This window comes from Bubalus kerabau, chromosome 4 (genome assembly GCF_029407905.1).
Source record: "Bubalus kerabau isolate K-KA32 ecotype Philippines breed swamp buffalo chromosome 4, PCC_UOA_SB_1v2, whole genome shotgun sequence".
NCBI classification, from domain to species: domain Eukaryota; kingdom Metazoa; phylum Chordata; class Mammalia; order Artiodactyla; family Bovidae; genus Bubalus; species Bubalus kerabau.
Genome location: NC_073627.1, coordinates 109,930,904 through 109,951,501, shown reverse-complemented (window position 1 = coordinate 109,951,501; position 20,598 = coordinate 109,930,904). Strand labels below are relative to the sequence as shown.

Here is a 20,598-nt window from a genome sequence, read left to right as displayed (position 1 = left end):
ACCTCATGCGAAGAGTTGACTCATTGGAAAAGACCCTGATGCTGGGAGGGATTGGGGGCAGGAGGAGAAGGGGACAACAGAGGATGAGATGGCTGGATGGCATCACTGACTTGATGGACATGAGTTTGGGTAAACTCCGGGAGTTGGTAATGGACAGGGAGGCCTGGCATGCTGCGATTCATGGGGTCGCAAAGAGTCGGACACGACTGAGCGACTCAACTCCAAAGATGCTCAGCATCATGACAATTTATAACTGGCTCTCTATACTCACTCCAGTGGGACAGTGAGGTAAATCCAGATGCTCCCTAAGGTTATCTATTCATCTCTATTCTGTTTCTGTTGCTTTCTGGTGAAATGTTGGGGAGGGTGGGATTAGGAGCAACACTATGAACAGATGCTCAAGCTCCCTTGGTCTGGCAACGTGGAAATCAGAAAGAGGTGGAGGTAACAAGGATGGGGTGATATTTAATGAGTGTCACTGGAGCCAAAGTTTGTCTCTTTGGAACCTGCTGGATGCAATCAGATAGGCAATTTATCTGTTACAGCGAGACAAATTATCCACATCAAAGCTCCCCCATATGATGTTAGACTTGGCTTTAACTTCACCTCCTCTCTGTTTCTGCCCACGTTCCCACACTTCTCTGGGAGCCATGGAGTCCTACAATGAAATGCTCAGGGCTGGAGCTTTGGCCGGGTTTTGAGGGTTTCTATGTGCAGCCTCATCCTCTTGGTTCTCTTTTTCCTTCTTGCTCGTAAGACCTGGCCACCAGTGTGTGGTGGGGGCAGAGCTGCAGCAGTATCTCACACACTGCCCAGTATTTGACTTTGGCTCAGAACACCATCCATTCTCTATGCATCTCTTATTAGTGGCAGCGACATTTTAAAAAATATGACTGTGAGATCACATTGTGTGACTTCTGTTGAAGAAAATTTGTTTTCTTGAGACAACTGATAAAGTTATTGTTATAAATAAGCATATTGACAGGGGCCAGAGGAAAGAGAGGCAGGAACAAAATAATATGTCTGGTTGCTTGTTGATTCTGAAAAAGTAGAAGTCTCAGGCAAATTGATAGCAGACATTTTCCCAAGAAATTTACTTGGAAACTTCTCTGGCCTCAAATCCTGCTTGTCAAGAATAAGCCATTAATAAAAATATTCATACATGCCACATGAACCTGATTGCTAATCCCTTACCCCGACCCTCATCTGGTGATATTGCTGGGAAACACTGTGATTCCATCTGTGCCCCTCTGCTTTTTAAGTTTTGTAAGCACATTTTGTTCCAATTGCAAAGTTAAAAGTTTAATCTCTTTTTGAGTGGTTCAATGTCTGCCACAATTTGTGTAATAACAAGGAGCCGTGTCCCTTCCTGGAATGTGCTTTCCATTGCTCTGTGGCACAAGTTTTGCAAACAGGATAGTTTTGCCCAGAAGTCATTCATGGGCATGCATTTTACAGTGACCCTCATAGATCTGGTACAGGGCTAAGACCTGGGTATATGAAGATAAAGACAGTATGTGCTCTCCATGAGCCTAAAATCTTCTATTACAATGAGCAAAACTATTTTCTTAACCATCTTGTGTTGCTGGATAAGTGAATAGTTAGGAAATTCTGAATGGAGCAAACAAACCAATTTCTCTGCTATCCAGAAAGTATGATATATGAAATTCTGTACAGACTGATAATGAAACCTCAAAGGTTGGTTCCACCACTGTATTCATAGCCATGTTTTTAAAAACCTCAAGGTTGAAGCCCTAAAGCACCTCTTGTTGCAGATGCTAAATCAGTTGAAGCCAGCTCTTCTGATGACCTCTTGGACTTAACCCTTTAAGGTAGCTCCATTACACAATTAACCTCCCAAGTAAGTTTATGGCCACTGTGGTTGTTGTTCAGTTGCTGTCTTGTCCGACTCTTTGTGACCCTCTGGACTATAGCATGCCAGGCTTCCCTGTCCTCCACTCTCTTCTGGAGTTTGCTCAAATTCATGTCCACTGAGTTGGCAATGCTATCAAATCATCTCATACTCTGCTGCCCCCTTCTCCTTTTGTCTTCCATCTTTCCCAGCATCAGAGGGTATTTAAGAATGCAGGCCATGATAAACCATCAACATGGTTTATTACCTGCTCATAGCTAAGTCTTTTTTTACAGTGAAATGATGTTTTTTCTGTTGCTGTTTGTTTTTTTCCCCTGTGTGTAGCCATATATTTGGCTATACTCATGGAAGTTCGGTTAGAATCTACATTGGGTAGTTTGAAATAGATTTTGTACTTGAAAAGATGCTAAAGGAGTGAATAGCACACATCAAGTTGCTGGAAATAACTCAATGTCAATGTCATCTCTCTTTCCTAAGGAGATCTTAATAGAGAATCCACGTTGCATTGTTAGACCTCCCAGTGAGGAACGTAACAATTCTCTTTCTCCACGTGGAACCAAAAAAATATGTAGAATGAGTCCAGCTCTGTGCTGCAACAACCTGATAGTTCCATGACTGTTGAGCATCACTTGGATGTACGAATAGTTGTACTGGATTGTTTTGGGGTCTGCACATTGCTCTGGTGAACTTTATGAATTTGCAGCCTCAGCATGAGCCATGTTCTCTCCAGCATGTATCATCACCTGCTATCAACTAAATAATGAGGCCAAAATCACCACTGACCAAGACTTACCAAGTTTCAAAATGTTCCATAATTCCAACAAAAAAATACCAGTAATATACTTTGCTTTTTATTTATTTATTTTTTTTAGGTTAAACTCAGGCTTAGTGATATAGTCTGTCAGCCAAATTTGACCTGCCACTTGTTCTTATAAATCAAGTTTTACTGAAACACAGCCATGCCTGTTCATTTCTGTGTTGTCTATGACTGATTTGTGTTACAACTGCAGAGCTGAACTGTTAAGACAGACTGTCTGGCTCATGAGAGCTAAAATATTTACTATCTGGCTGTCTACAGAAAATATTTGCTGACCCCTCATATAACCATTCCATTATCCACAACATGGAATAACTCTACCCTTTCAACCTACCCTAGAAAATTGAAAATATAACCATATGTCTATGGAAATCCCAGTAGAAAGAAATTATGAGGACTGTTATAAGGGTGTCCTCCAGGTACCCCAACTTCTAGTCACTGTTCATCTGGACATATATGTGGCCTCAATAAACTTACTTCTGATCACCTACTCATGACAGAAATGGGTTTATTAAATTACATTTTAGTTTTAAGTCCTCACTTTTATTGCAGGGTCTGAACGGCAGTTATAAAATCTACTTTTTGCAGTCATTATAGGAGACTGTATGAAGCTCCACATGAGACATCTCCTCAAGAGCCAAGTGTTAGGAAAGCCTTTCCTCCCCTGAGGAACTAGGGGTGGTTTTTTTTTGTCTTTCTGACAACAAAAACTTTATAACTAACCATGGTTCCCTTTTCAATATGGCTGCCAGGATACTTTATGCCAAATTTGAAGTTAAGCCCAAGTGGATCCTTATGATTTGCATAATTATGAATTTTTCTTCCTCTGTTCTTGTCTCTCTACTCTTATTTATATTTTCCCTAGTCTTGATTTCTGTTTCTTATTTATCTTCAAACAATTTCATTATGTGTGTGTTTGCTGCCACAAATCCTCTTGAAGAAACAAGGCCTGGGGCAAATGAATAAAATAAGTTCCCTTTAAAGTCTTAACCCTAAAGTGTTGGAATCACTGAATTTTATCTTGGTCCTTTTTTAGCTAATAAGCTCTGGGAGGGCAAACCCTTATGTTCCTTGCTCACCATTTATTGATACAGCCTAGGACAAGCCCAGTACACAGTAGGGCCTCCACTGATACTTGTTGAGTGATTGTCATTACATGTCCCACAACTGGTATGAATGCTGCCAGAAGGGCCTCCTTCCACATTTTACAAGGCCAAGTGGAAACACACTCATATTCTCCACTGGTGAACTGGGGCTAACGTATTCGATCTGAAGGTTAATTGTGAAGGACACTGTGTCTACTCATTCTTCATTTTAGGGCAAAGGTCAGTTTCAGTTAAAAACAATGGAGTTGAACCATGGTAAGTTCTTTTCTGCAGCTGTGTGATCTTGTAAAAATTGTTAGCTAGCCCATTAACTGCAAAACTTAATACATACTGAAATCAGCCAGCGGTCTTTAAAAACAGTGGTACCTGGCTTTCACACAGACATGGTGATTGAGTTTGTATGGGGTGTGACTTGGGCATCAGTACTGTAAAAGCCCTCCAGGCAATTCTAATGTGTAGCCATATGTGGACACCAGACTAGTAGTCTTTTTTTCTCTGGGTCACCTACTTCATGTATCAAGCGACTGACTATCCTACATGTCAGTCTTAAGGAAGATGCCTTTATGAACTGAGGTTTCTGGCATCCACTACCAGCAAACTGGGGTCTTAGGAGGCCATACCACAGGGGCCTGATGAAACATCACGTTGCTGCTGAGTCCTGAAAGCCTCCTCCTAGTGCCTTGTCAGCAGCAGAAGCACCGGAAGCATCTCCTCTTGAGCATCTGACACTAACTTTTTAGCACGATTGCCTAAGGAATTCCTGAAGTACTGAAGGGATCCATGATACCACTGTTACCGCAGCAGCTATAGCAGCTGAAATTTCCATGATGACACAACAGCCACACTCAAAGAAGGGAGAAAGATGCCCTCCTCCACTAGAAGATAATGTTAATTACTGGGATGGGGCATTGCACTTCCAGCCTAGGGTTTTTTCCCCCTTGGAGTGACCATAGCTGTATGCTTCAGTGACCAGGGCAGGTTTTCCCACCTTACCTTTGTCCCAATGAAAAAGAATTGTTAAAGTGCCGCTCCACCCAGAAATCCTTCAATCTGCTTCCAGTTACCTCTATAGTCTTTCTTTTCCTCCCCATATCTGCCCCTTTTTGGTTTGCTCTTGGTGAAGAGTCAGTGTGGAAGTGATACAGGAATAACAACGATAGAGAGAGAACAGGACTAGAATTCTGGCTAGCTTTATCAGCCAGTGGTCTTGAGTAAGTCACTTAAGCTCTCCAACCTTTAGTTTCCTAAAAAGTGGATGAAAATAATACAGCCTGGCTTACTGGGCTGTTGTATCAGATCAGAAAATGTACGTGAGAAGTGCTTTAAAAATTACAAATCACTGCTGCTGTAAAGAGAATGTAAAGAGAATTCTTTTTCTTAGGTTAAAACTCTTAGTGAAAATGGTGCTGTGCTCTAATTTGTCCAACTTTACAGATTTTGCAAAAGACAGCTGTATAATGCGTAAATGGCAATGGTTTGTGGTGTAATGCTACATGTGCGTATATGTGTGTTAGTCACTCAGTCATGTCTGACTCTTTCACGACCCCATGGACTGCAACCCTCCAGGATCCTCTGTCCATGGGATTCTCCAGACAAGAATACTGGAGTGGGTTGCTATTCCCTTCTCCAGGGGATCTTCCCAACCCAGGGATCAAACCTGAGTCTCCTAGCAATGCTACATATGTATTTTTAAATTGGGCAGTTAAAATTAATTTTATTTTTAAAACTTTGCCATGTCCTCTGAAATCACTACTAAACACACAGATATGTTACCATTTATCTTCTTCATGCTTCCCACTGAGTGGCTTTTTGGCAAAAACAACAACAACAACAACAACAAAACTCTTTCCTGGTTGGCCAATTTTAGAATTTTAAGGTCCTGAAAGGAAGACCTTAGGGTAATCCAGGCCACTTTCTCCTTTTACTAAAAAAAGGGAGGTTAGAAAACTCGCTCAGGGTCACACAACCAGTAAATGGAGGAGCCAGGGCTTCAGCCTACCTTTTTCTTCCGACTCCAGGCTTGTAATCTTAGTTGAACCATATGAAACCACTGATAGCCATTCATTGCTTTCATGTGAAATATTTGGACAATATCTCCTGTGACTTTGTATGGTTCCCCAAAACTGGCACAGAGCTTTACGTAGAGTAGGTATCTGATAAATGTTTGATACATGAATTTTTTTTTTTTTGAGCCCCTGTGTAAATCAATGCAGGGAAATCTGCAAGATGCTAAGTACAAGCAGAGCAGCCAGATGTGGGTTTGGAGACTCTGTGACATGTTGCAGCCAGGCGGGGAAGGAGGAACTGTACATTACCAACAGTTCTTTGGCAGCATCTGCCCTAGTCAAATACTGACTTAGGATGAATTCCAAGGGAACACAGCGTATGGCCCTGAAATCCATACAGTGTCACCTATCCCGCCTGTTGGCCACCCCAGGCATGTGAACCTGAAGACAGGGCAGGCTTGGAAGAGAGACTCTGCGAGACTGACTCACATGTTACTTCCCACAGGAAATCCCAGTGATTTATCTGGAAAGCTTCAAGGTGAAAATATCACTTTGTAACATCTGAGCCATATTTTGTAGAAGAAAGCATGCAGCCTAGAAAGCAGAAGATTTGGATTGGACAGACATTTCTTGCCATGAAAAAAATTACCTAGAATCACCCCATTTTTCTTTGTATAAGTCATAGAGTTAGCTGCGAGCATGAGTTCAATAGTGGCTGAGCTGGGGAGCTGCTAGTCCAATCCATGCCCTTATATAAATTACAGGCAGTGCCCCCTCTGGGTGGACAAATCACTCAGAAGCATCCTTCCTCTTGGCTGGTCTGGACTTCAGCTTCTCCTCCCCAGTTAGGCCCCTGCCTTTGTGCGGTGCACTGACCACACAGCTGTACCCAGCTTCCCTACCTACCCTTGGGAGCAAATCTCATCTAGACTTTTAAATAAACAACCAGCACTCTTGGAAACCAACAATTGCAAATGCTTATCTAGAAAAAAACCAAGGTCAAATGGCTTCTTAAGTACACTTTTAAAACACCTACCCAGCAAAAATCACATTAGTGATGAGAAGCCTACTTGGAAACTGAAGACTGACAAGCTAGTCCTCATCCAGATTTCAACTCTCAAGTTTGGAACAATGGACCTAGGTCATACACATTCCATCTCCCTGTGTCTTTAGCCAAGATGGCTGCTGATATCTGCTCACTCAACACCAGGCCTGGTTCTGGGATATTTTGGATTCAGACATACTCTACCCAGACAACAGGGGTAGTTTCCTCCCTCAGTTCCTGTGATAGGTTGCAGCTTTTTCCTTTAATAGTTAATTTTCCTGGGGACGGCTGCCCTCCTGACTATACGCACACATTAGTACTTCAGTAGGAATTTACTGGGATGCTATTCCAGAATGCTTAGATTCTTATCACACATCTTAGCAGGTTTCTATCAATACTACCAACATTTTAGAAGATAGTCCTAAAGCAATCAATTATGTCAGGAAAAGGTAATTCATTACAACAAAACCCAAATGAATCAGAAGGAGGGGAGTCAGAACTTCTCAACTAACCAAAAATAGTCTCTCTCTTTCCGAATCAGCCAACAGGTCATTACAAAGCACTGAATACATGTTCGGTGATTGGAAGGCAAACAGGCAAAATCAAGGAAAAGTACCCATCAGGAAAAACAATTTTTAATCCAAAATCTTCAAAGTATCTACCAAGAGGCCCAATTGTCTTTATTGCCCACAACTACAGTGTTGTAGAATGAGCACTGCGGTTGGAATCGTAATCACAAACATTGTAACATCCCACTGGGAACGTGACAGCACATGGGAAACTCAGCTCTTTCTCTGGAAAGCTAAACAACAGTGTAAGTACAGTTGATGGGAGAAAAACATGTACAGTAGTCTGATAAGACAGTTTCACCTGAGCCAGCCGCCATCCACTCTTCAGGGCACAGCTTAAATATCACCTTCCCATGCAGAGCTTTCCAGAGCCCCAGTCTAGGTTCGTTCCTTCTGCTGTGCTGTGCTTAATTGCTCAGTCGTGTCTGACTCTTTGTGACTCCATGACTAGCCTGCCAGGCTCCTCTGTTCATGGGGATTCTCCAAGAAAGAATACTTGAGTGCCCTCCTTCAAGAGATCTTCCCAACCCTGGGATTGAACCCAGGTCTCCCACACTTCAGGCGGATTCTTTCCTGTCTGAGCCACCAAGGAAGCCCTCCTTCTGCTATGCACTTCCCAATAAGTGATTTCTCTGTAATGCTCTTCAATAAACCTTGTAGTCATCGCAAGTTTAATGGCAGTCTGTCTTTCCTGCTAGCAAGTCCTATGTGCTGCTATATCCTCAATGCCCAGCAAGCTGACTGGCACGCAGTAGGTATCTGAAAACTAGTCATTCAATGGAGTCGGACACAAATCACGCAAACTTCTACAACCTTCACCATGCTGTATTAAGGTAGGAAAGAAACATATATTTATTAAGAGGAATTTTTTAATCAACCACAACTTGTAACAGCATAAGGATTTCCTTTTTTTTTTTTAATTTAATTTAATTTTTGGCTGTGCCATGTAGCATGTGGGATCTTAGTTCCATGATGAGGGATCAAACCTGCAACCTCTGCATTAGAAATGCAGAGTTTTAACCACTGGACCACCAGGGAAGCCCAGAAAAAGGGTTTGTTAACCCAGATTTGATCACAGTATATATGTAATGATAACACTTTACTCCCTAAACATGTGTGTCACTTGACACAGGAGGACCATTAATGGGTTCTAACATTCAGATTTAACTAAATCTATAGGTGGGATAATAAGTCTGACTGAAGTGATATGCTCAATTCTGCTTCTAGGTGTGCAAACCACACTCCAGCAAATGCCATGTTATAGGACAAGGGCTGTTAATATGACGGCCTCTTAGTTGGTTCATTGATTGGAACATAATAAAAGTTTAAGCTTGAAGTTAAAGGGTGACCAGTTAACTCTGAATAGACAGCCCCTCCAGAGCCCTAGATTTTTCAGCTGACACTGTTCAGTTGCCTTCATGTGAGGCTGCCAGAAACGAGGCCTCAGTAAACCTCTGTATCTGTTGACCAGGAGTTGGCAATACCATGGTATATATTAAAGCACCACATGTCAGACTAAAATGTGATTTCAAGATTGCCAATTTGCTATCTTTATTATTTCTAAACACTGAAATTAAAAAGTACAGACACCTCCCTGCATATTAAAATAACATTAAAAGCAAATTAACTTTAGAATCAGTCTTCAAAGTGTACTTTTTCTCTGAACTAATTTCAAATGGCTCTTTTTTCCAGGTTGAGGATGACATTAAAATGTTTCCACACAGCTTGCATAACTTGAAGAGGTATTAATAAGTTCAGAGTTAGTCTGACATAATCAAATTGGATTTGGTTTTCCACATCAGCTAACTGGTATGCATTTATTTACATCACTTTTTTTTTTTTTAATATCAGCTGAACTTCTACTTGCAAATTACTTCAGCACTCATAGAATTTAATGATTTTGATCTTGGTAAACAGAAATATGGGAGCTGGATGAGTCATAAAGAGAGACTCAGTTGGTTAAATTTTGCTCCTGAAGTATCAAGGTTTCTCATTTCAAAGCTAATTTTCAAATTACAGGTCATAGCTCTGGATTGATGCCCATTCTGCTGGCAATATGCCTTCACTCGGTGCTGGTACCATTTGTCAAGTTGTCTTTCTTTCACAGAACTGGAATCGGAGCACCCCTTCTCCCAGAGCCAGGAGAGTCTCATAGTTGGGGGTATAAGGAGGGGACGAGGAAGGACAATGGTAAGAGAAAATCTGGGTATCCATAATGTCCACCCCGGATAGTGACTGTTGAGAGAAGAGAGAATGTGCCAAACACCATGGAAAATCTTGATATTTGCATAATGAATCCATCCTTGAGAAAAGACTGGGCCACCCTTTATGCAACTATTAATCAACAACTATACCCCTATTCTCAGAGAAGGCAATGGCACCTGGAAAATCCTATGGACGGAGGAGCCTGGTGGGCTGCAGTCCATGGGGTTGCTAGAGTCGGACACGACTGAGCGACTTCACTTTCACTTTTCACTTTCATGCATTGGAGAAGGAAATGGCAACCCACTCCAGTGTTCTTGCCTGGAGAATCCCAGGGACGGGGAAGCCTAGTGGGCTGCCGTCTATGGGGTCGCACAGAGTCGGACACGACTGAAGCGACTTAGCAGCAGCAGCATACCCCTATTCTTAGAGTAGCTAGCTATTGGCTACTTTTTCCACTTGCATTTGAAGAAACCAACATCTTTCATTCATGTTACTAGATTTTACCAACCAGAAAATAACCAGTGACATATCCTCTTGGGACCACAAAGGATGAGCTTCTATTGTTGAACCACACCTCATTCAATTGCTATTTCTAAATCAGAATCTCTCTTGGGTCCTGTTAGTGGAAAGCACACATCAACTTTTCTCTTGGTGCCCACAGTCACAAAAATATCAGACACTCGGAGGCAGCCATAATAAATTCCATGAGATTTGACAGGCCAAGTAAGGCCAGTGAAGTCCCTGGGAATTCGTGTGAGGGGTTTCCTTCTTGCTCCTTTTTTTTTTTTTTTTTTTTTTTTTTTCCAATTTGCTTGTGCCAGGATCTTTTAGTTGTAGCATTCGGGGTTTAGTTCCCTGACTGGGAATTGAACTCAGGCCCCCTGCACTGGGAATGCAGAGTCTAAGCCACTGGATCACCAGGGAAGTCCCTCCTTCTTGCTCCCTGAGGCTCCGCAGAATCTCACAGGCAGGACAGACTTTGCTGAACTTTTTCATAGCAGTGGAGTGGACAGGGGTGGGGGATGGGGGAGTGGCTTATCACCAGAACAGGATTTTAATTTCATTTTCGATGGAGAAACATTTCTTCTTTATCTCTAGAGATACATGTGAAACAACTTTATTTTCCCACGGTCTGTTCCCTAACTCTGACCTCAAATGAAGGACAAAAAGGAAACAGAGCTGCCTTAAAAATCCTTTTTCTTTTTAAAGCGAAGTGTGTGTGACAGAGGACAGAGGATGTTGGGGGAAGCAGAGAAATGCGAGTTTGAATCAATTCACAGATAACACAGAAACTGAGGGGCTTTCCCATGTCTTCACGTGACACCCTGCCAAGCTCTATGTTGTTGAATTCTTTCCCCCGCTTTTCTTATCACAGACAGAGAAGCCTGGCAAGCTACATAGGGTCACAAAGAGTCGGACACGACTGAAGCAACTTAGCACGCATGCATAGTTCATTAAATGCCCAAATCTTGCTTTCCCAAGGATGTTCTTTTAATATAACTTATTTAAGTTAATCATTTATTAATGTGTATTATATACTAGGACTTTATATGTATTATCTGATTGAATTCTCCCAATGGCTGTGTGAGGCAGCCACAATTACTATTCCTATTTCCACAGACAAGAGAGAAAGGCACAGGGAAGTTGAGTAACTTGACTGAGATCACCCAGCCAGCACATGGCATCAACTGCACAAGTCTATGTACTACAAACTACTGAACTGTACACTTTAAATGGGTGAATTGCACGTTATGTGAATTATTTATCTCAGTGAAGCTGTTATAAAATTATATTTAAAAACTGCACCACTAGGTTTAGGAGATGTAAGCTATTATATACAGAATGGATAATAACAAGATCCTACTGTATAGCACAAAGAACTATATTCAGTATCCTATGATAAATCATCATGGAAAAGAATATTTTAAAAAAGAATGTACATGTGTGTATAAATGAATCAATTTGCTGTATAGCAGAAATTAATACAACATTGCAAATCAACTATACTTCAGTAAAAAACTGCACCATGAGAAAAACCAATTATATACATTTGGTAGGCTCTCAAGAAATATGGTTTTTCCAGTAGTCATGTATGGATATGAGAGCTGGACTATAAAGAGAGCTGAGCACCAAAGAATTGATGCTTTTGAACTGTGGTGTTGGAGAAGACTCTTGAGAGTCCCTTGGACTGCAAAGAGATCCAACCAGTCCATCCTAAAAGAAATCAGTCCTGAATATTCATTGGAAGGACTGATGCTGAAGCTGAAACTCCAATACTTTGGCTACCTGATGCAAAGAACTGACTCATGTGAAAAGACCCTGATGCTGGGAAAGATTGAAGGCGGGAGGAGAAGGGGATGACAGAAGATGAGATGATTGGATGGCATCACCGACTCAATGGACATGAGTTTGAGTAAACTCTGGGAGTTGGTGATGGACAGGGAGACCTGGAATGCTCCAGTCCATGGGGTCACAAAGAGTCGGACATGACTGAGTGACTAAACTGACTGAACTGACAAAAAGTATCTATTGAATAAATGCACCAAAGCATTTTATTTTATAGCTATTTTAAAATAATACCAGTTTATTTAAATTCAAATATGTCTTTTAGGAATGGATAGTGGAGAAGGCGATGGCACCCCACTCCAGTACTCTTGCCTGGAAAATCCCATGGACGGAGGAGCCTAGGTAGGCTGCAGTCCATGGGGTCGCGAAGAGTCAGACATGACTGAGCAACTTTGCTTTCACTTTTCACTTTCATGCATTGGAGAAGGAAATGGCAACCCACTCCAGTGTTCTTGCCTGTAGAGTCCCAGGGATGGGGGAGCCTGGTGGGCTGCCGTCTATGGGGTCACACAGAGTCGGACACAACTGAAGTGATTTAGCAGCAGCAGCAGTGTATTTTGCAACCATGCCTCAATTTCCCCAGCCTCAATTGTCCCCAGAAGTGAATGCTGATAATACTGACATCCCAGGAATTCTGAGACATAGGCCTTGGGAGTGAAAGCTTAGCAATGGCCCCACCTGTGGAGGAATTTCCCCTGTGTGCCAACAGGACCATCTGTGGTGAAAGAACCATCTATGATTTGCTGACAACAGGTATGAACCTGTGTGTAAACTGATCTCCCAAAATCCCCAGTGAGTCCAACCCAGACCTGCAGGAAGCTCCAGTGTGAGTCTGGGACACCAGCTGATGAAGGCATCACTTGGGTCCTAGAATCTGGGAAGATGAACAACCACCCTTCCTTCATTACTAGAGAAACTCCCAAGAGCAGGTTCTGATAGTATTTATGGTCACCTTTGAGCTCATATGAAAGTGAAAGTGAAGTCACTGAGTCATGTCCAACTCTTTGCAACCCCATGGACTGTAGCCCACCAGGCTCCTCCATCAATGGAATTTTCCAGGCAAGAGTACTGGAGTGGGTTGCCATTTCCTTCTCCAGGGGATCTTCCTGACCCAGGGATTGAACCCAAGTCTCCTGCATTGCAGGCAGACGCTTTACCATCTGAGCCACTAGGGAACCCCAGATGAAAGAATATGGAAAAAAATCAATAAATTCTAGAGTAAAAACGGAAACCAATATTCAGGCTTGAAGGGGAGGGACATGGAATAAATCAAAGGCCACATTTGAGATCCAGTTGAAGAATTAGCCTGATATGAAAGATTAAAGAGGAGTCAAGAAAAAAAGCACCCAAATGCTGAGGCCACTGAGGAAGAAATAAAGCAGAGTGTTAGTAGATTTAACAGCAAAACAAATGAGCTCGAGCTCTGCATAAGGAGATCAAGTTCAGAACCTACCAATGACTAGACAATCCCTTCAAGGAACGGTTTTCAAGACTGCCTCATTGGGGAAGAAAAAACCTCTCAGGAATACTTTAGAAAGCATGTATTTTACCACTCTTGAGTTCTATGCAACAACAACAAAATGAGTCTTAGATTAGGGAAGTTTGTTCTGAGGACTCTGTATGAAATAGAAGTGAGAATATGATACAAAACTGGAACAGAATTTTATCTGAGCCATGGAGGTTCAAAGATGTGCTGAGCTCCTGGCTTCACATCTCCAGGACTCACTGGTATTATTTTAGAGAGAATTCATCCAGTCTACAAGAAAGCATTCTTGTGCAAAACAAATCATAGCCATGAAAGATGCATGGTGCACTCCCTGTGTAAAGGCTAGGAGTTTTTGTATATGTTATTTCATTCTATTTCTAAAACAACTCTGTGACACAGATGTTTTACAGATGAGAAAGAAACCAGAGACCAAAGAAACCTAACAACTCTTCCAACTAGTAAGTGGCGGGAGCAGGATTCAATTCTGGGTCTTCAAACTTCTTCATGACTAGTTTTTCCACTATCCTACACCTTTCTAAAGTAAGACTGTGATGAATTTGTCCAGCTATGGAAGGCCTTCTAGAATGAAAGACTGACATTTTGATAGAGATGAAAGATCACTGTAAAACTAAAGCAGACTAGACTGAGAATACAACAGAGTATTCTCAGAATACAGAGTAACAGGAGGGCACTAGGCTTTGGAACATCAGCAAGTCAGAGGACCCTAGGACAAGGACTAGGTATAAAACACCAGTCAAAGTAAAAACAGCAATATCTACCATTATATCTAGTCCCCTCAAACTACAGCATCTGATTTATTTTGTTGTCTGTAGTTGATGAAGCATGTATAAGAAGGTAAGAACTGGGGGATTTTATAATGGAACTTTTCTTAACATTACCCAGAATGTCTTATTCAGACTATAAATGATAAAATATGTTCCCAGAGTGACCAACATGGCCAAAATCGAGAATAAAAATAATTGTAATCGCTTTCCATGTCTCTTACACAATTCACAGAGATGAGATCACAGAAGAAATTGTGGTCGATTTTGCCACTTATCTTTCATGATACTTCTCAAACATAGATCTTCTTTTTGGGTTTGTGGGGCAAATTTTCTAATTTTTTCTTCCCCTATCAGGAGCAACAAACCCATCTGGCTAAGCTCCCTTCATTCCTCAAAGACGTAAGGTAATAAAAGGTGAAACATCCCTGCACCTGCGGGTCCCAAAGAAAAGGCTTCTGTTGTTCTTGGAAACTTTTCTTAATCTGTCACCCATCATGGCCGCTACATAGAGAGACTCAGGCTGCAAGTATTTCAGGAAGAAATGTTGAGTCTACATCTATTCATGGTGTTGAGGCCTATCAGTTACCAGGTGGAAAGAAGACTGGACAGAGAGCCAGGGCCCTGTGTTCTAATCCACCCACTGCCATTAAGTAGGTAGGTAATCTTCACCAAGGGCTTTCTGCTGGCTACAGGGCTCTCATTTATAAAATGAAGGGATCACAGTAGACTGTCCCTGAAGACCTCTCCAGTTGTAGGACATTTTGCATTTCCCCCGGCCTCTCATCATTTGATAACCTGTTCTGGCAATGTCCTAGCAAGTACCTGTTTCTTGGTCACGGTGCCATCCACAGGGTCCATGTATTCAAAGCTGTCTGTCTTCGCCACACTGTACACATGGCTCCCCACAGCAAACTGCTGGCCGATGAAGGACTTATCTGTGAGCAAGGCCTCCAGGTCCCTCATGATGTAATAGGTCGTCTTGGGCTCTAATCCCTCATAGTCAAACCTGGTGAGGGGGACAGGACAAAGGCTAAAGACAAATCTAATCAGAGAAACAGCAGCCAGGAGGGCCTCTCAAGTTGTCTAATCACTGGTTTTGTTTCCATGGAAGAACAGCACAGAAAAGCACCCACAGCTGGTCAACCTCTTCCCCTGGTCCCTCACTCATTCCCCACACAGCAACAGCAGCATCCTGTAAACATTAAATCATGGCCATCCTTTCCTTTGAATCCCTCCAAAAGTGCCCATCATCTTGAGATTAAGATTTAAAACACTATGTTAAAAAAGAGTTATGTTATTCATTCTAGGTTTAGTATTTTGAAATAAAGGTGGAGTTATGATTTATACAGAAAAAAAAAAAAAAGATTTAAAACACTAACCACAGCCTATAAAGTACCGTGGGATATGACATGCCCACCTCCTTGACTTGGCTATGTCTCACTCTGGCCCTTGTTCACTATGCTCCAGCCATACAGGCCTCCTCTCCAGTCCTCAAAGATGCTCCACCCTCTGGGCCTCTGCTCTTGCTGCTTCCTCTCCCTGGTACAGTCTTCTCCAGGCTATTCCAATAGCTGATGCATTTCCTTCCTTCAATTTTCAAATTTACTGTCACCCCTAGAAACACTTTCTCTGACAAGACATCTAAGGCACCTCCCCTCTCTCTCTCCCCGTCGCTCATCATCCTTTACATCTTCTTTTGGTAGTTACCCCAATCTGTATTTGCTTTGTTTATATATTAATTTACTTATTTCTTGTCTTTGCTCATGAGAACTGTAAGCTCCAGGAGGGCAGAGATCTACTCTGTTTTGTTCTCTCTGTTGCTTCTGATAAGTAGTGGGTTTTGTAAGCACTGGAATGAATATGGGAGGAGGTGAAGGCAGAAAGGGAGGAGAGAGAGGAATCAAGGCAGGGAAGAGAGATGGGGAAGGGAACTCATTGTACCATAAAATTCTCTTGGAAACTTGGAAGATAAATTACAATTGTTCCATTAAAAAAAAAAAAAAAAGGTCCTCCTAGCCAAGAACATCACATAGAACAATGGGGCTGGGAGGTGATTAGAGGGGGAAAAAAGACTAAAAATAACACCTATCTCATTTGTTGTTGCTGGGTTTAAATAGGATAATACATACCAAGTAGTTGGCACAATGCCAGACACTGGTGCTTAAAGCTCTTACTTTTATTCTTAGTCACTATCATGAAGAAACTATAGGGTCTTTCCCAGTGTCAGATGGGTTTGACCAAGTCCTAATGGCATACTAAGGGAGGTCTGTTTAAGAAGGAAACCCTAGGAGGGGCAGCTGTGCTCAAGTGGTGGGATCTCAAATTTGGGCCCTCTTTAACACAGGAAAGGTGAGTTCTCAGAGTGAACTAAAGAAGGAAGATCTGAATAGTTGACAGTTTTTCTCCACCCAAGATCTTTTGAGACTTCAGTAAACATCAGGTTATTGACCAACATGGACTGATACCATGTCTAACAATGGGTCCCCTGCACCTACATCCCCTCCTTCTTCTATTCTCTCCCTCCTACAGAAGGTGTGTCCTCCCAGCCTGAGAACAAAATAACAGGGAATGCTCTCAGAGCATTCTTTCTCAGCTTGCGCTCTAAGCCTAGATTCTCTTTATCAGTAGTTTGTTGGGAAGGTAAAGACCCAGCCAAGCAGAAAAGGGCATGAGGATGGGATAAGAGGCTCTAGGAGGAGATAGAGAGGCTCTGAAAGAGTCTGAGAAGTTGAGCAAACACACGAATGTGACAGGTCACGCTCAGCCATGGCTGAGATCATCAGACCAGCTGCCCCAACACTCGTCTTCTTACACGAGCAAGTTCTGCCACAACTTCCCCTCACTCCCCCAAACAAGCCCTTCTGACCATCACCACTACCAACACATGTTCAAGGAAAGAAATTTTACAATGCAGAATTCTTTCTGGGGTCCACTCATACAGGGAAAATCATCTAGGTTCTTCAGGCTCAGTGCCAGTTAAACCAAATTTGATTGTCTTCTGCCCACTAAGAAAACAGGCTATAAACAGTTCTCCTTCACAAGCATTGCGACCTACCTTTCCCGGAGGCTGGAGGAAGTGTTTGCTTTCATTTTACCTCCTCCCTCCTCCCTTTTTCTTTATCTCTGTGATCTCTTTGGACAGAAACCTGAATCATAATTGAATGCCCTACAAGAATTTATATCTCCACTGCATTATATTCTCTAATATGGTATTTGTTATGAAAAAAGTAATTATCATGTAAGCTCTTGGCCAGAAAAAAATGAACTGTATTATAAATACACTTATCATAACACCATGTCTTCAAAATGCTGGCAGAAAGCTAGATAATCATTCCACAAATTATGAGGAACACATCCCTGACTCAAAGTGCTTTCGCTAAGCCAGAGGTTGGCAATCAAAATTTATTTGATCAGGTTGGATTTTATGGCACAGCTTCAGACAATAAAAGGATTTTCTGTGCCAACTGGCCCCTCTGGTATGCCAAAAAAGCCCATAAGAATCAGGATTTGGGGCAGCTGTTAGAAATACTAGTGAATAAAACAAGTTCCTACCTGCCCTTACAGTTTTTATTTTATAATACAATGAATAATTCGAGATGATTTGCAGGCTGTCACATCCTTAGCCTTCTTAACTAGATAGGAACCAAGAATGTGAGGCTGTCTCCATTTCCCAGAGCACAGCAGCCTCTTTGATTTTAATGAGTAATATCGCAAGCCTCCTTATTCTCTGATGTTTATCTAAGTAAAAGACCTCTTAAGAGAAGAAACAATCACCTTATAAGGGAAGTCTAAAGCTTTCTTTCTGTCCCTTAAGCTCTTGAAATGCAACCAAACCTCCAAGTAGTTAACTATTCATAAGCAAAGCAAATGAGGTACAGTGTCTGTTTTTAATACACTGAGAGCTGCTGAGACTACCCAAAGATTATCTGCCGTAATTCCACAGCCTTACAGTTAACATCTTTTAAGACCACTGCTCCTCCTAAACCATGGTTTGGTACTATGTATACACGAATAGCATCTCTAGGTACACATATCTAGCTGGCAGCCACAAGCCAAAGACTGCCCCCCTTGCTTCCTTCAACAACAGGAAGGTAGCTGAGACTCCCCACCCACTAATAGTCACTCTGTGGACCATTAGTGGGGAGGCAAGACAAAGAATGGTAGGGAGAGGATTACAAAAAGCACCCTGACCTGTGGCAGCTTCTGTCTCTTCCCCCATTTCCTTGATAAGCATGGGTGGAAAACCAACAAGAAAAACCCCTGGTCTGACTGTACAACTTTTAATGGCCGCCAGAGGACCTTTCAAGGGTCTACAGTTCAAATTTCATCTCAGGACGGCTGCCCACTGTATAGGCACTGATGAAAAGATTACAGACAGGTGTCACCAGAGGTAGGGAAAGTTGTATCCTCTAATTTGGTACTACCTTGATAGCACCCCCAACCACCTCTCAGGGGTTATGTGGCTCTAGCCTCTGTATTCCTCAGATCTCCCTGACAGATGCTACCTTCCTAAGATTCTAGCCCCCGCCTTTTTTTTTTTAACTTTTCTAAAAGGAATTTCCTAAGGTGCATATGGAGACCCTTAGCCTTCTCACCTGCAGTAGTAGTGGCGGCCGAACCTGGCCCAGTGGCCTCGGACAATCTCCTCCACGCTCTGCTTCCGGGCAGCAATAATGGAGAGCCAGACCAAGACAGCCCAGAGGCCATCCTTCTCCCGGAGGTGATCAGAGCCTATGCGAGAAAGAAATATCATTCTGAAGATTTTCTCATGGGGGAAAAGTTAAAGCTAAATGAACTATTAAGACAGTTAGAACTTGAGTGTTATATTGAAATGATAGCATATATATTGATATTTATCTATTGTGTTAAATATATATCCCATAATATACTTGTGTTTCCAAAAATATGAAAGTGAAATTTCCAAAAATATGAAGTGAAATTCAAATAACATCAGTTCAGTTCAGTTCAGTCACTCAGTCGTGTCCAACTCTTTGCGACCCCATGAATAACCCAGCACGCCAGGCCTCCCTGTCCATCACCAACTCCTGGAGTTCACTCAGACTCACGTCCATCAAGTCAGGGATGCCATCCAGCCATCTCATCCTCTGTTGTCCCCTTCTCCTCCTGCCCCCAATCCCTCCCAGCATCAAATAACATAAATAATATCAAAAAAGAAAACCCTGGAAATTGTTGAAAGGATCAGAGAGCCAAGCTGATGTCACATTTGACTAATGGTATTGCTCATTCAGCAAATATTTGGTGATCCTTAGACTACACCAAGCATTGAGTGAGGTGATAGGCATCCAGCAGTGAATAAGACAGCTCTTTATTCATAAAGCTGGAGTTCAAGTAGGCAGGGACAAGCAGCAGAAAAGTAGACAAAAGAACAAGATAAATCAAACAAGCACAAGGACAGTGAAAAAAATTAAACTGGGTGATGCTACCACAGAGCATGACATCAGCAAAGGCTGCTTTATTAGAGCAGCACGGCTTTCCTAGAGCAGGTTGAATGGCACCCTATGTTCCCCCTGCCAAAGATATGCCACTGCTCCCCGTGGCCCGCCACGAACCTGTGAAGGTAAGCTTGTTTGGGAAAACAGTCCTGCCAATATAATTAAGGATGCTTAGATGAGATCAGCCTGGATTATCCAGGTAGGCCCTAATTTCAATGACAAGTGTTCTTAGAAGAAAAGACTGGGGAGAAACACAAAATAGTAGTTTATGTGAAGACTAAGACAGAGAGTGGAGTGGTTCAGTTCCGTTCAGTCGCTCAATCATGTCCAACTCTTTGCCACCCCATGGACTGCAGCCCGCCAGGCCTCCCTGTCCATCATCAACTCCTGGAGTTTACTCAAACTCATGTCCATTGAGTCGGTGATGCCATCCAACCATCTCATTCTCTGTTGTCCCCTTCTCCTCCTGCCTTCAATCTTTCCCAGCATCAGGGTGTTTTCCAAGGAATCAGTTCTTCGCATCAAGTGGCTAAAGTATTGGAGTTTCAGCTTCAGCATCAGTCCTTCCAATAAATATTCAGGACTGATTTCCTTTAGGATGGACTGATTGGATCTCCTTGCAGTCTAAGGGACTCTCAAGAGTCTTCTCCAGCACCACAGTTCAAAAGCATCGATTCTTCGGCGCTCAGCTTTCTTTATAGTCCAACTCTCACATCCATACAGGACTACTGGAAAAACCATAGCTTTGACTAGACGGACCTTTGTTGGCAAAGTAATGTCTCTGCTTTTTAATAAGCTGTCTACGTTGGTCATAGTTTTTCTTCTAAGGAGCAAGCGTCTTTTAATTTCATGGCTGCAGTCACCATCTGCAGTGATTTTGGAGCCCCCCAAAATAAAGTCTCTCACT

The 20,598-nt window shown here is 42.3% G+C and overlaps 1 protein-coding gene across 1 annotated transcript in view; it reads right to left on the bottom strand.

Annotated features, from left to right (window-relative positions):
• The window catches only part of PGM5 (phosphoglucomutase 5), a 208,322-nt gene that overhangs the window by 41,980 nt on the left and 145,744 nt on the right, over positions 1–20,598 (bottom strand). The window contains exons 8-9 of the mRNA XM_055578264.1: positions 18,834–18,969; positions 15,061–15,244 (exon numbers count right to left, since the gene is read on the bottom strand). Of these exons, the coding sequence (XP_055434239.1) occupies positions 15,061–15,244; positions 18,834–18,969 (320 nt within the window). The remainder of the gene's footprint in view (positions 1–15,060; positions 15,245–18,833; positions 18,970–20,598) is intronic.